This window comes from Notechis scutatus, chromosome 3 (assembly GCF_049901735.1).
Source record: "Notechis scutatus isolate UNSWTSFEM ecotype Mainland chromosome 3, rNotScu1.2, whole genome shotgun sequence".
NCBI lineage: Eukaryota > Metazoa > Chordata > Lepidosauria > Squamata > Elapidae > Notechis > Notechis scutatus.
Window position 1 is genome coordinate 193,659,978 of NC_142011.1, and position 15,994 is coordinate 193,675,971.

The following is a 15,994-nucleotide window of genomic DNA, read 5'->3' on the forward strand; positions in this document are numbered from 1 at the left end:
CAGAGCTCCAAGAAAAAAGTAACTAAAAAGGGAAGGAAATCACAGAACATAGAATCATGATGTTTGAAGGAACCTCAGACTTCTAGTCCAGTGACCCCCAATGTTTTGGGCACCAGGGACTAGTTCCATGGAGAGTGGTTCTTCGGCAGCCTAGAGGAGATGTGGGTTCATGTTCTCCCTGCATCCCGCAGATAGGACTTCGCTTATTTGCATGGCCCGGTTTCTGGCATGCCACAGACCAGGGTTTAGGGACCCCTGTGTTCTAGTCCAACCCACTGCTCAAGGCAAGAGACTTTATACCAATGGTGGCTAACCTTTTGGGGCTCCTGTGCCAAAAATTGTGCGCACACTTGCATGCTCGCGCTCGCCTGCCAGCACCCAGAAGGCAATGTGCACGTAATCCTCACCCACCCACCCCTGCCACCCCCTTGCCTGCACTGTGCTTCACAGCTGATTTTGGCCAGTTTGAGGCCCTTTCGGCCTCCCAAGGCTCTGAGGAAGGCTTCAGGCTCTGCAGGCTGAAAACTAGCCCGGTTTCATCACTTCCAGGTATTTTTGGGAAAACAGGGAAGTGATGAAACAGAAGGCAATCTGCAGAAGCCTTCCTCAAGCCTTTGGGAGGCCAAAAAAGTCCTCAAACCAGCCAAAAATCAGTTATGAGGTGCACACATGCACAGTGAAGTAAGTTTGCCTGCAGCTCGTGTGCCAGCACAAAGTCTCTGCATGCCACCTGTGGCATGCGTGCCATAGATTCACCATCACGGCCTTATACCATCTTGGTCAAAGAAGAAGGAATCATGCTATTCCCCAAAGCACCTGAGGGCAGGACAAGAAGCAATGGGTGGAAACTCAACAAGGAGAGAGGCAAATTAGAACTAAGGAGAAATTTCCTGATAGTTAGAACAATTCATCAGTGGAATAACTTGCCCGCAGAAGATGTGAATGCTCCAACACTGGAAATTTTTAAAAAGATGTTACATAACCATTTGTCTGAAGTGGTGTAGGCAGAGGGTTGGACTAGAAGACCTCCAAGGTCCCTTCCAACTCTGTTATTCTATTCTACTCTAAATGGTTGTCCAATCTATTTTTGAAAGCCTCCAGCGATGGAGCACCCAAAATGTCAGGAGGGAAGCTATTGTATTGACGAATTGTTTTCACTGTCAAAAATATTTCCCCTTACTTCATTGGATCTCTCTTTAACAAGCTTCCACCCATTACTTCTTGTCCTCCGATTCTTTGGAGAATAAGTCAATCCCCTCAAATCAAGCCAGGAATGGAGTAAACTGGGATTTATCCACAAGACTAGGTCTGGCTTCTTCAACAAATCACAGTTAGAGAAAACTAAATTCACTGTGTGGAGGAAGATAATGCCACCTAATCATTGCATTAGTAATTGACTGAAAGCTCTCTTGCATTAAAAAACAAAAACAAAACCAGCATTGTTTATGTTAACAAGGCAACTCTTTTACATCACAGATTAGTCGTCTATTCTTAATAATGAAACATGGATAAACTATGTGAAAACAGCAAATGTGTCTTAAGTGTCTGGCTTGACAAAATGAGTAAGGCGGTTAATTTTCTTAAGTTTACCACTAATCTTTCCCTAAAGTGAATCCTTCAAGGGAAAACTGTGGAAGCTTGTCTTATCAGGAATGGCATTAAGACTGCGGAGGGAGCTGTGGGAACAGATGTTCCGCCTTCATTTTCTGAGGAAAAAAAATAACTCAGATTGGTATCTCACTCAATGGAAGAAGAATTTCGCTGCAGAGACAGCGTTCTCCAGACTCAGCTAAGCAACTTCAGTGCCCACCCTCCCTATTTAGGAAGGCAAGGGTGATGGATATGCGATGCTGTTTGTTTTAATGCAACATCTGGTGTCCCTTGGATGCCAGAGTCTCACATACTGTATTGTTGCATTTGCTTCAGGCTGAACTCTTTTATTTAGCGGAGTTGAAAACAATCCCTCTCCCAGTGGTGGGATTCAAAATATTTTACTACCAGTTCTGTGGGCGGGACGGGGCTTCATGGGCAGGGCTTGGTGGGTGTGGCAGGGGAAGGATACTGCAAAAGCCCATTTCCTCCTCATCCCACTCACCTGCTTTCCAGCTCCGTTCTCCTGTGCAGGGCAACAAAAGAAGACCCGGGCAATCAGCTGGGACACAGGAGGCAGAGAATAGATGTGGGTGGCGCCAGTCAGAGGTGTTATTTGCCAGTTCTCCAAACTCAAAATTTCCACGACCGGTTCTCCAGAACTGGTCAGAACCTGCTGAATACCACCTTGCCCTCCCCCCCCCCCAAAAAAAACAAGTTCTTCTGCCCGCTGAATATACAATTTTTGGATACAATTTTCCTTATACTTTTTATTTACTTTCTTAGTTTTATTCCATCGCAGGTAGTCCTCGACTTACAACAGTTCGTTTTAGTAACCATTCAAAATCACAACGGGACTGAAAAAGTGACTTGTGACCATTGTTCACACTTGCGATCATTGCAGCCTTCCCACGGTCACATGATCAACGTTTAGATGCTTGTCAACTGACTCATATTTATGATGGTTGCAGTGTTCTAGGGGTCCTGGGATCCCCTTTTGAGAACTTCCAACAAGCGAAGTCAATGGGGAAGCCAGGTTCACTCAACAACCGTGTTGCGAACAACTGCACTGACTCTCTTCACAACTGGCTTTGCGACAGCTGTAAGCGAAGGAGTTTGTGTCGCCGGTGGAACAATGCTGGAAGCGGAGGCAGGAGAAGCGGCCGCGATGGAGGGGCTCTGCCCACTGGCCAGTTTGAGCTGCAAGATGAGGCCACAGCCACCGCTTGTTGCCAGCAAAGTCTTCATCCAAAGGGTCTACAGCAGTTCCAGACCAAATTCCCCCCAGAGTTGGAAAATCGGATTGACAGGTAGCAGTTGGAAGAAACTGTACAGACCCTGAATAACCTTTATGCTGAAGTGGAGAAACTTGGGAGCCAGTCCTACCTGGGTGGGTGCTTGGCTTGCTTGACTGCCTACACTATATTTCTATGCGTGGAGACACATAATGAAAAGGTTCTAAAGAAAATTGCCATTCAGGAGCAAAACAAGAAGATCTACGTTCCACAAGGCCTCCTCTTGACTGATCCTATTGAGCGGGGACTAAGAGTTGTCCGAAATTACCATTTATGAAGACAGAGGTGTGAGCAGTGGAAAATAAACCTTTGATGTCAAAGGGACCAGCGAACTGGTTTCTGCTCCTTTGCTTTCTTCTGTCCTAGCACCCTTTCCTCTGCTTCCCTGAACTCCACAGTGCCACTTACACTTCACAACTGTGGCAAGCAAAGGGGCAAAACTCACTTGACAAATGTCTCACTTAGCAACAGAAATGTTAGGCTCAATTGTGGTCACAAGTCAAGGACTACCTGCATTGGCTTGTTTTTTTCTGTAAATCTTTGGCAGGTCCTTTCTTCTGGGTGGTATCACTTTATTAGTAATTAGCAACGGTACTCAAAGGCTGCTATAATTATAAAACAACTTAGGTTTTAAATCTGAACGGATGTCCAGTTGTTCCTCTAAAAAGCTTTTCAACATTCTTCATCTAATTCATGGGCCAGAAAACAGGCTGGCCAATTTATCTGCATTTCTAAAATTCTCTGACAATTTTCCAGGGGAAAGGGATGGTGCCCCAGAGAGGGATAGAAGAGAAAGACAGAGAAACCACTTAAAGAATCCAGTTGGAGGATAAACCCTTTGATTTAATGGAAGTATGTGAAGACAAAAGGCTGCGGCTGACCTCAGAGATTATTGTTCAGCATAAAAAGGAAAATATATTCACACCCACTTTTTGATCACTTCATCCCTGAATAAATTCAGAAACGCTTGCATAAGATTTTCAGGTGTATCCAGCTTGTTGTTATAGGCATTCCTCATCCACTATTTCCCCAAACCACAATTTCCAACAAGCTCCGTGCATTAAGGATGTGCATTAACCAATGAGTGACTGAAATGCCCTTTCATAAAAGCAAACTTTTATGGTTGGAGGTTGGAGGGCTAGGTGTTTTCCCAGCAAGAGGGGAAATAGGGATGCATTGTTTACTGAGAAAATCATTGCCAAGAAACAAGGTGTTGCTTGGCCGAGCTGTAGAGACATATCTGGCAACCAGGTGACTTCTGGAAAGGATTAAGAGAAGGCTCAGCCACAAACATCTCAGACAGTAACAGACTGGAGCTTAGGACAAGTAAATCCCTGCAGAAGTTATGAATATGGAGAATATTATATTACAGTGAGAGAATGAGGTGTGTAGACCATAAGCTCTGGCCAATAAAACCTCAATTTTATGGACCAGTTTTGGGGAAGAAGAGATGTCCATTATGTTTTAATGTTCACCATGTACATAGATGTTATGCAATATATAGTAAATGTGCATAATGTATGTACATTTTATATATATGAAATTTAGACTGATTTATCTGGATTCAGATATTGCCAGTTGCATCTGAAATCTACTGTGGAAGTTTGTTAAAATCAGGGAGTTATTGTCCTCTATTGAGAGAGAAAGCTAACTTACCACTCTTGCTCTTTGGTGAATTAGTTGCAAGACTAATTCACTAACAAGCTCCAGATATATTTAAAAAAATTTGAAGGGCCCCAGTGCTGGTAATCTCTCCATAAAGAGTGCTTGGGAATAGTTCAGGAGGAATTGCAGGGTCAAACCTTATAATGTTGATGTGCAGGCGACTATTTATAATTAAATCCAATAGTTTAATGTTCTGATCTGAATGACTTTTGCCCTGGAGAACTGATGGACATGTGCCATCACAAAATAGGAGGAGGAAAAACAGAATTAAGCCTCACCCTTGGATTGGTTCCAAGGAGAGAGTTTCCCCTTGTCTTTAAAAGTGCAATTTTATTATCTTTAATCAAGCTGAAGAAAAGTGATGGGGGAGATGGGTTGGAAAACTGATGATAGAGATGATAGATGATAGATGATAGATGATAGATGATAGATGATAGATGATAGATGAGAGAGAGAGAGAGAGAGAGAGAGAGATGAGATGGATGGATGGATGGATGGATGGATGGATGGATGGATGGATGGATGGATGGATAGATGGATAGATAGATAGTTATGTAGATAGGTAAATATAGAGGTAGGTAGGGATTGTTGATAGATAGATAGATAGATAGATAGATAGATAGATAGATAGATAGATAGATAGATAGATAGATAGATAGATGATGGATGGAGATGGAGAGATAGATAGATGGATGGATGGAGAGATAGAAATAGAGATAGATAGATAGATAGATAGATAGATAGATAGATAGATAGATAGATAGATAGATAGATAGATAGATAGATATAGAGTAAAGGTTCTCTTGAATCAAATTGAAGAAGAATGATGGGGAAGATGGGGAAGAAAACAGATGATAGCTAAACAGACAGACAGATAGAAAGACAGACATAAAGGTTTCCTCTTTTCAATTGTGTTCGACTCTAAGAGGTGGTGCTCATCTCCATTTCTTAGCTGAGGGAGCTAACGTTGTCTGATGAGGCTTCCATGGTCATGTGGCCAACATGATTATACACAGGGGAGCACAGAACGCTGTTATCTTCCCACCAACGTGGTACCTATGTACATACTTGCATTTGCATGCTTTCGAACTGCTAGATGGGCAAGAGCAGTTGCAGGTAATGGGAGCTCACTCCATTGCATGGTGCTCGGGTCTCAAACCCGGGTTGTCAGCCAAGCTCAGCATCTTTAACAGATGAGCCATCGTGTCCCCTAGATCGATATAGATAGATAAAAATAGATAGATATTATTTTGCCTGATGTTAACCAGGGCATGTCAGGCTATTGTAGTGGGAAGTGCTAGCTATTGGTAATCTTAACTCTGACAATCGAACTGTTATTCCCAGTGTTCCTTATCTGTGAAAAGTTGGAAGGTTTCTTTAGGGAAAGACTTCTATCCAAAAACCCCTTCCACCCTTGTCAGATGTTGCCTACTGACAATCAGCAACCTTTGTTCTCTTTTCTTCTCACTGTTGTATTACAGCCATTGTGAAATTTACTAAATGCATTTATATATCGAAAGACATGAATGGCCCATCTAAATTTGACAAAATAAGTAAGGCATTTTCATCTTGTACTGTGTAAGATCCTCATTTCCTTCAGCCTTTATTTACAAAGACAAGCAGGTTTTTTTTTTTTTTTATTCAACCACCATCTCTAGATTGCTACTTTGCCAAATCTGCAAAAACTCTGATGAAAACAATTACTGAGTCTTTCAGAAGAACCGAATCTATCAGGAATGAACCAGCCATAGAATCATGCAGAACAAGGGATTTGGGTGTTCCTTTATTTCCAATAATTCAGTTACAAATTAGATACCACTATTCAACTTGCAAATAAAAACACAAGCACTATATATATGTTTCTTTTAGATATTTTTTTGTTTTTCTTATATGTATCCATGTATTCATAACTATGTTTTTACTTGTACCTATTATCTTGTAAGTAATTGACAAATTTTAAAAAAAACATATCACAACCATCTCGCTATGAGTAAAATTGGGAATCGACCACTGCCATTTAATGTGAAAGTAAAGCTTAGGAGTTGGACTTTGAAAGTCTGTTCACAAAATCACGTGGGAATACAGGTAATCCTCAATTTACAACCATTCATAGAATAGAATAGAATAGAATAGAACAGAACAGAACAGAACAGAACAGAACAGAATAGAATAGAATAGAATAGAATAGAATAGAATAGAATAGAACAGAACAGAACAGAACAGAACAGAATAGAATAGAATAGAATAGAATAGATATTGGAAAGTAGAATACAATAGGAATAGAATAGAACAGAACAGAACAGAACAGAACAGAACAGAATAGAATAGAATAGAATTCTTTATTGGCCAAGTGTGATTGGACACACAAGGAATTTGTCTTGGTGTAAATGCTCTCAGTGTACATAAAAGTGTACATAAAAGAAAAGATACATTTGTTAAGAATCAAGAATCATAACATACAACACTTAATGATAGTCATAGGGTACAATCAACAAGCAAGTCATACTAGGAAACAGTCAATATAAATTGTAAGGATACAAGCAACAAAGTTACAGTCCTACAGTCACCAGTGGGAGGGGATGGGTGATAAGGAGTGATGAGAAGATTACCAGTAATAGTAGTTCAGACTTTGTAAATAGTTGAACAGTGTTGAGGGAATTATATGTTTAGCAGAGTGATGGCGTTCTGGAAAAAAACTCCTTGTGTCTAGTTGTTCTGATGTGCAGTACTCTATGGCATCGTTTTGAGGGAAGCAGTTGAAACAGGTTATGTCTGGGATGTGAGGGGTCTGTAAATATTTTCACAGCCCTCTTTTTGACTCGTGCAGTATTCAGGTCCTCGACTGAAGGCAGGTTGGTAGTAATTGTTTTTTCTGCAGTCCTAATTATCCTCTGAAGTCTGTGTCTGTCCTGTTGGGTTCAGAACCAAACCAGACAGTTATAGAGGTGCAGATGATAGACTCAATAATTCCTCTGTAGAACTGGATCAGCAGCTCCTTGGGCAGTTTGAGCTTTCGGAGTTGGCGCAGAACCAATCATTCAGTACAATGGCACTGAAAAAATGGACTTGTGATTGTTTTTCATACTTTTAACCATTATGGCATTCCCCATGATCACGTGATCAAATTTCAGATGCTTGGCAACTGGCATGTATTTATGACAGTTGATGTGTCGTGGGGTCATCTTTTGTGACCTTCTAACAAGCAAAGTTAATGGGGATACCAAATTCACTTAACAACCATGTTGCTAACTTAACAACTTCAGTGATTCGCTGAACAGCTGTGGCTAGAAAGATTGTGAAATGGGGCACACAACGCCAATTAACAACTGTGTTGCTTGGCGATTGAAATTTTGGACTCAGTTGTGGTCATACGTCAAGGGCTACCTGTAATTGGATATTGGATTTTGGGGAGGCCGTATTTAAAGGCGTCCAGGCAAAGTTAGAGAAAGATTTGGTAGTCGTAGACTCTTAGATTCTATGGAATCCAGGATTCCTATGATTCTATGAAATCATAGCATCTTGGACCCCCTGCTCTCCTATAAGATCTTGGACAAATGATTGTCCATTCTTTTATTGAAAGCCGCCAGCAATGGAGCACTCACAATTCCAGGAGGAAAGCTGTTCCATTGATTAATCATTCTCACTATCAGGAAATCCCTCCTTATTTCCAGAATAGGTCTTCCTTTAGAAAGCTTCCACTCGTTGCTTCTTCCCCCCATTATTTCTTATTCTTCTTCTTCTTCTTCTTCTTCTTCTTCTTCTTCTTCTTCTTCTTCTTCTTCTTCTTCTTCTTCTTCTTCTTCTTCTTCTTTCTTCTTCTTCTTCTTCTTCTTCTTCTTCTTCTTCTTCTTCTTCTTCTTCTTCTTCTTCTTCTTCTTCTTCTTCTTCTTCTTCTTCTTCTTCTTCTTCTTCTTCTTCTTCTTCTTCTTCTTCTTCTTCTTCTTCTTCTTCTTCTTCCCTGCCAACCCTTCACCTTCTGAACTGACATTTGTGGTTGACTCATCTGAAAAAGAAAATGTTCCAGGATTACCAGCACTGGTTTGTTGGCTGAGTTCATGCTTCCCTGTGTAAACGTGTTACATGGCTAAACTAATATGCAGTCAAAGGAAAGAACCCCAGAGAATTAGTGCGAAGTACTTTTCCGTCAACAAAACATGCCAGATCATGGAGTCCTTTCCATGAACTGCTTTCACTCCAACACGGTACGTACTCTACTGCTGGTTGGAATATAGTGTAATGGAAAATGCTGTGTTTGGCTTTGTTTGCTACCATTTCTCTGGAAAATATACTAAGAGCAGTAAATACACATTTATTAAGGGTATAATAACGGGGAAAAGGCAACTCATAATGACTTAGGAGGGTTGCTGTGCAACAGATGTACAGCCCACAAAGACTGCCCGCTGGCATAGAACAGACACGGTGTTTGTTTTCAAAGCAGGAACTGCATGGATTTTATTTATTTTTTTGCAGGTTGTTTAAAAGCTTTCTGTGCTTCTTTGCAATCTGAATTCATTACGGTGTGCTTTATACGAAATCTACATCATTTCAGAGAAAAAGTGGTCAGGAATGAATTGGTTAACGTAAAATATTGTTAGTCTCCTATATGGGTGCAGGTTGCTGACCATGAAATATACTTGTCCTTCTTGATGCCACAAACAAATTCTGATGCTGCTCTCAAATTATTAACACAAACCCTTCATGCATGTTATTATTATGGCATATTCTCACATCCTGGACATAAACTGTTTCAACTCCTACCCTCAAAATGACACTATAGAGCAGGGGTCTCCAACTTTGGCAACTTTAAGCCTGGCAGATTTCAACTCCCAGAATTCCCCAGCTGGGAGTTGAAGTCCACCAGGCTTAAAGTTGTCAAGATTGGAGACTCCTGCTATAGAGCACTGCACACCAGAACAACTAGACACAAGAACAGTTTTTTCCAGAATGCCATCACTCTGCTAAACAAATAATTCCCCCAACACTTTCCAACTGTTTACTAAGCCTGCATTACTATTACTACTAATCTTCTCATCACTCCTTATCACCCATCCCCTCCCACTTGTGACTGTATGACTGTAACTTTGTCATTTGTATCCTTACGATTTATATTGACTGTTTCCTAGTATGATTTGATTGTTGATTGTACCCTATGACTATCATTAAGTGTTGTACCTTATGATTCTTGATGAATGTATCTTTTCTTTTTATGTACACTGAGAGCATATGCACCAAGACAAATTCCTTGTGTGTCTAATCACACCAATACACCAATAAAAAATTCATCCATTCATATTTTAGGAGATTAGGCCAAACTGAGATCTTAGGGATACAGGTAATCCTCAACTTATGAATGGTCATTTAGCGACTGTTCAAAATTCTGATAGACCTATTTGGGGTCTACTTATAACCTGGATTCAAGGTTCTGATGGTTTGTCCCTCCTGCCATGATCACATGACTGCACTTTGGTCACCTAGCAACTGGGGCCACACTTAGGGCCATTTGCAGCATCCTGTAGTCATGTGATCGCAGTTACTTCCAGTTTTCGATGAAACCAGTCCCATAGCAAACCATCTATTCGCTTAATGACCACAGCTTCATGGCTTTACCAGGTTGTAAAATTGAGTCAGTCATGTGACCGTCCTGCTTTGTGACTCCTCCTGGCTTACGACTATAATGGACCAGCTCCATTGTGGTCATAACTCAAAGATACGATTTCTATATCCCATTACTGTGATGACTCTCTTATTCACCGAATCCATGCTTTGTGCTCCAGACCATTTTGTCTAGTGCTATTTTCCAACAAAAACTTTCTCCTTGATTTTTTTTCTATCATAATTCTTTGGGGTGGTTGGGTCTTTATGAGTATAATCTGTGCTGCTAGAGTGGATTTCTAGTTATAAGCCGAAATCAATCCAAGCTATTTTCTGTAGGATATGAAAGGCATTAGAAAGGCTTAAAAGGCATCCATAGAAGGCACAGCTCATGGGGATGCATGTTGAACATTTCATCAATTTGGTGTTACCATGTTTAGAAGCCTAGATTCCTTGTGAAATTGACTAGAAAGCTAGGAAACTTTCCAAGTATGCGTCAATTTTCTTAAAAGAACTGAATCCTCAAGAAAGTGACAAATCTTACAAAATATTAGTGAATAAGAGTCAAAGAAAATGTTGGTGATATTTTTACTATATGGGAGTTATCATAGTATTATTAGTGCTATTAATTTATGTGTTATTATATTATTAGTATCAATTAATGGGTTAATATCTACTATAGTATTAGCTATGATTTTTGTTTCTTGTAAATGGTACACTCTGACAAAATGCTGTATTCAAAAATGTTTATGAATAAAACTATAAAAATAATAAAAAAAAAGAATCAAAGAAGAATGGCTTGAACATTCAGCAGTAGAAAAGCTAGGGGTAGTGGGGAAATGGAGCTTGCAACTAGACTGTACCAGGTCCTACTTCTCCAGCACTTACAAGGAATTGTGTCATTTGCCTGTTAAGTGACAATTGCTGTTTGAAAAGGCATTGCAATCCTGAAGTGTCACACATGAAGAAAATTTCCAATATTAATTCTAGGACTCTACAATGCTGGAGATTTGAAGGTAAAAAGAAGTTTCAGAGTCAAAAACATGCAAACACAGTCTTGTCTCCAGCCCTTCGACCAAATGCACGAGAGTTGCAGAGGACAGAAATGCGATCCCAGGAGAAGATTTTACTTTAAAGAGCTGAAATGAGGGCTATATTTCTATCCTGGCGTGCTCCGAATCACCTCTTTGCATCTAAATCTGAAACACTGCACAGTCCTGATAAATTCCCTTATGCTATGATCTACTGAGAATACCCCCTTCCCCAAAAACGATAGGATGTTAAACTTACACCAGTGATCATGAATGTATGACATGGATATTAAAGGTGACACACTACATTTTGGGTGACATGCCAGCATGAATGGTGAATGCAGCCCAGTGGTGGGATTCAATATTTTTTACTACCGGTTCTGTGGGCGTGGCTTGGTGGGCATGGCAGGGGAAGGATGCTGCAAAATCTCCATTCCCTCCTCACCCCACTAACCTGCTTTCCAGCTCCGTTCTCCTGTGCAGGGCAACAAAAGAAGACCCAGCCTGTCAGCTGGGACTCAGGAGGCAGAGAATAGATGGGGGTTAGGGTTAGTCAGAAGTGGTATTTGCCGGTTCTCCAAACTACTCAAAATTTCTACTACCGGTTCTCCAGAACTGGTGAGAACCTGCTGAATACCACCTCTGATGCAGTCACAACTCTTTTTAAAAGAAAACCCCTTCTCACACAATTTTTGGAATCTGCAGAGGCATGAGAATGGGGTATGCTCTCACATAGCATCTGGACCTGTCAGGTGCAAAGAATCAGTAGGGTTGGAGCATAAGATGATTTATTGAAGGCTCTACACAAGAATCTAGTCAAATAACGATTAGCTTTAAATTGGTACTAGATAAGGGCCAATAGAAATCTAGGTGGGGCTGGACTTGAGTCTCTTGTGGCAAAGCAAGGACTCTAAGCTAATGACCCATTTCATTTCACCCTCCAGCTCTGTCTGCTACTTCTGCTGACTACAGGACATTCCAGGAATTGTATGAGAGGGCTATGCTTTTGTGCGGCCTCTGAAAATCACACAAGAATGTGCTTTTGCCTGGTTTTCAGAGGCTGCAGGGGTCACAAAAGAGCATTCTTGAAAGCTGCTTCAAGAATGAATAAGAGTTGGAAGAGACCAGAGGGGGTATTCAGCAGGTTCATGACCAGTTCTGGAGAACCGGTAGCGGAAATTTTGAGTAGTTCGGAGAACCAGCAAATACCACCTCTGACTGGAGATTTTATAGTATCCTTCCCCTGCCATGCCCACCAAGCCACACTCACAGAACCAGTAGAAAAAAAATTGAATCCTACCACTGGAAGAGACCTTGGACATCTTCTAGTCCCATTTCAGACAAATACCATTTCAGACAAATGGCTGTCCCATCTCTTCTTAAAAACTTCCAGTGTTGGAGCATCCACAACTTCTGGAGGCAAGCTGTTGCACTCATCAATTGTTCTAACTGTCAGGAAATTTCTCCTTAGTTCTATGTTGGAACTCTCCTTGATCATTTTCCATCCGTTGATTCTTATTCCGCCTTCAGATGCTTTGGATAAGAGATTGAAGATAGAATAAAGGCCTCATGCAACCCAGAGCAGTCTCAGATAAGCCCCAGAGGCCTGCCAACAGAAAAATAATACCATGTGAAGGTAAGTGGCACACACCATGTCCTTGGGATCACCCCCACAATTGGACCGTATATACTGTATTTCTTTAAAAAATTAATATGCAAAGAATTGTTTCTCTTTGGTTTTGGGGGGATGGGTGACATGCCAACAAAGTCAAGTTAGATATTTTCCAAATTTTTGATATGCCATTTCCAAAAGGTTCACACAATAACTTAAACCTGTACAGTAGGTTTTTCTGGAAGCCCTATCAGCATTGGAACTATGGCAGATAAAAATGGATAATTTATAGACTGTTGTTTAAATAAAACTTGGTCCTCTGATGTGGCTATTTGCATTTGGAAGAACATCTTCCACTGAAAACTTATCAAGGGACCCAGTAATGGTATAGTTTTATAGTGACCTACATTTCTACATTTGTACACAAACAACTACCAGCTAAAACCTCTTAAACCCTTAGATGTCGCATGCTCTAAAATGTTTTTCTTAACTTCTATAATCCAAATTAGGTCATTTCACTTTTCAGCCGCAAATTAGATTGGAAGAAAAACAATCCTGCAGATTGAAAACAAAGATTGTGTCTAGCCATAACTTCTGGTATTCATTTAAAAAAAACATTAAAATGGTTTGTTCTTAAGCACTGTTGCCTAATCCAAACTAAAAAGCCATTTAAAGAATTGAGATACTCAAATTTGTAGATATAAGTGAACCTTAAGTCTTGTGCAAATGGTTGAAACCCGAAGTTAGTAGTTGCAACTTCCAATTAACTTGTTTTATAACATACTTTTCTGTAAGTCATTTGGGGTCAAAATAAACATTTCAGGTAAACAACTCTTGGCTGTTTTCTTACTTATTTTAAAAGCCATTTCAGGCAAGTGAAAATTAGAATTGGTAGAGATATGTGCCTGAAAGAACATTTGACAAAGTAACTTCTAGTGAAATGCTCTTTTTTGTGACTTGGGTTAGTATTCCTTGACAATGATAGTAGCTGTGAGCAAATCATGATGTTGTTAACATTGGTAATTCAGTATAGAATTTAATTAACAACCAAAAGCCACATTTATATATCGCCATTTTTAAAAAGTTAAAATGGAAAAACAGCTGACACAAAATTACCAAATCTCAATTTTGTAAGGCATTTCCCATGACAATCTATAGTAATAAAAGTACATAAGATTCATTATTAGATAGATGATAGATAGATCGATAGATCGATCGATAGATAGATCGATAGATAGATATAGATAGATGATAGATTATGTGCTATCATGTTGTCAACTCACAATGGCTCAGTGAATTTGTCACCCATCTTCGAAACCCAAGCACCGCACGACGTGGTGAGCTCCTGTTACTTGCCCCAGCTCCTGCCAACCTAGCAGTTCAAAAGCATGAAAATGCAAGGAGATAAATAGGTACCACCATGGAAATGTCTTTTGACAACGCTGTCTCCCTCAGATAAGAAACAGAGATGAGCAACACCCCTAGAGTCAGACACAACTGGACAGGGGAAACTTACTGTTATCTTTAGTGATCGTTATTTTGTGTCTAACCAACCTGATCCTTGAAATCTTTCATCAGGGTACCCTTTGCCATTGCAACTGAGTCTATCCACCTTGTTGCTGGTTGTTCTCTTCTCTCTTTTTTTCCTCCCATTTTTTTTTCCAGCATTATACTGGAGATTTCTCTGAAGAGCTGGGTCTTCCCATAATGTGCCTGAAATAAGATAATTTGAGTCTGGTCATTTGTACCTCAATTCTATACCTTGGGACAACAGTAGAGGGAGGACCATGGGGGGAAAATTAGATAAATGCATTTAAATCTGTAGGGTCACCATGGCAGAAAGTCCAAGGGCCTTTCCCAACTGCTGGATTAGAGTGTGATCTACCCATCCTTCAGTCAATAGAAAAGTACACGTTATGTGCTTCCATTTAGAAAAGCAATTTTATGCTAAGTATAAATAACATAGAAAGAGAGAGAGAGAAATGAAAACTAGCCAAATCTCCTTTATAGAAGCACAAATCAATATACTGTATCTCTCCATGTCTTCTATTCTTACAAACCATTTTTGCTTCAATGTCTCTTGGCCTTAAACTTTTTGCCTACTTCTTTTTGAAGATCTCATTAATTCCATTCTACCATAACTTTCCTTCATCTCAACCCCTTCTCTTTTCTTTCATATATCAGTGATTCACTCTTCATTCCTTCTCTCTATTTGACCAAATTATATCAATGTACATCTTCCAAACTGCTTGCTGTACCAAATGGCACATACTGGCATCTAGTTTTGCTGCTCCAAGCCTGTTTTTGTTGTCTTTTGACTATTCTGCAGTTATTGTATCTGACTTACTTCCCCCCAAAAAATGGATGACAAGGCCTAACAGATTTTACATAGTTTGAGACCACCTTCGGTCAGAATAAAGGAGAAAATGCTACTTTAAAACCCAAATACAATGAAGGATGAATTAAACCTGTTTGTTTTCCTGTCTCAAGTAGGTAAAGACCCCAACTTACAAAACACCATGTTCTGGTAAGATGACAGCCTATTACCAAACCAGATAACAAGGGAAAGTGAAGGAAAAACAGAAATGAAACAGTTATAATTGAGTTTGGAGGAAAATTCCATCAAAAACCACAGCTGAACTTCCCCAAAGGCTAGGTTTACTTAAAAATAAAGAGGCATTTTCTTGATAGCAGAAATTATGTAGAGGAAAGCACAATTAACACATCATTTAAAGATTCAGTAGATCAAGCATTCTGCCTAAAATGAATGCCTGGAAGAGCCTTCGATTAAAAATTCTTAACTTGTATAAATTACATGGATGAAATATTTTACTGGAGCAACTCTTTAAGCCACAGTCATCAAGACATTCAATACTTCTTCTTTTGACCAATCAACAGAGTGATTAAAAAAAAGTCCCTCCCTTTCCCAGGAATGATATTTTATAGACTACAATTAAAACCAAAATGCAGGTGCATCCTCAGGAGATTTGAGGGGGAGGACGAATCTTCCAAAACTTGATATAACAAACAGTTTCCAGGCTACCTTTTTATCCCTATCTTGGCAACAAGAAATTCTGCCCATTCATTGGTATCTAAGAACACCAGAAAGTCATCATTATGGGATTTTCCAAGAGGTACGTGGCTATATTTAGTGATTGTGTGTGATGAGTCAAAGTATCCATCTTTATCATCCACAAATAGACATTATA

At 40.0% G+C, this 15,994-nt stretch overlaps 1 protein-coding gene and 1 pseudogene across 17 annotated transcripts in view; one reads left to right on the forward strand and one right to left on the reverse strand.

Moving 5' to 3' along the window:
- The first annotated feature begins 2,684 nt into the window (after nucleotides 1–2,684).
- LOC113426535 (golgin subfamily A member 7 pseudogene) lies at nucleotides 2,685–3,289 on the forward strand (annotated as a pseudogene).
- A 2,169-nt stretch (nucleotides 3,290–5,458) lies between these two features.
- Nucleotides 5,459–15,994, reverse strand: part of LOC148131540 (uncharacterized) — a 72,477-nt gene continuing 61,941 nt past the window's right edge. For 6 of the 17 annotated variants that reach the window (XR_015749029.1, XR_015749026.1, XR_015749016.1 and 3 more), the window contains 2 exons: nucleotides 14,340–14,498; nucleotides 12,569–12,779 (listed from right to left, as the gene is read on the reverse strand). Coding sequence is in view for 2 of the 17 variants with exons in the window: in XM_087962124.1 (XP_087818250.1) it covers nucleotides 8,276–8,553; nucleotides 14,340–14,498 (437 nt within the window). In the remaining 15 variants the exon portion in view is untranslated. Of the gene's footprint in view, nucleotides 5,761–8,268; nucleotides 8,554–12,568; nucleotides 12,780–14,339; nucleotides 14,499–15,994 lie in introns of those variants that run through there. The other 11 variants (XR_015749018.1, XR_015749020.1, XM_087962125.1 and 8 more) reach the window with 9 other exon arrangements.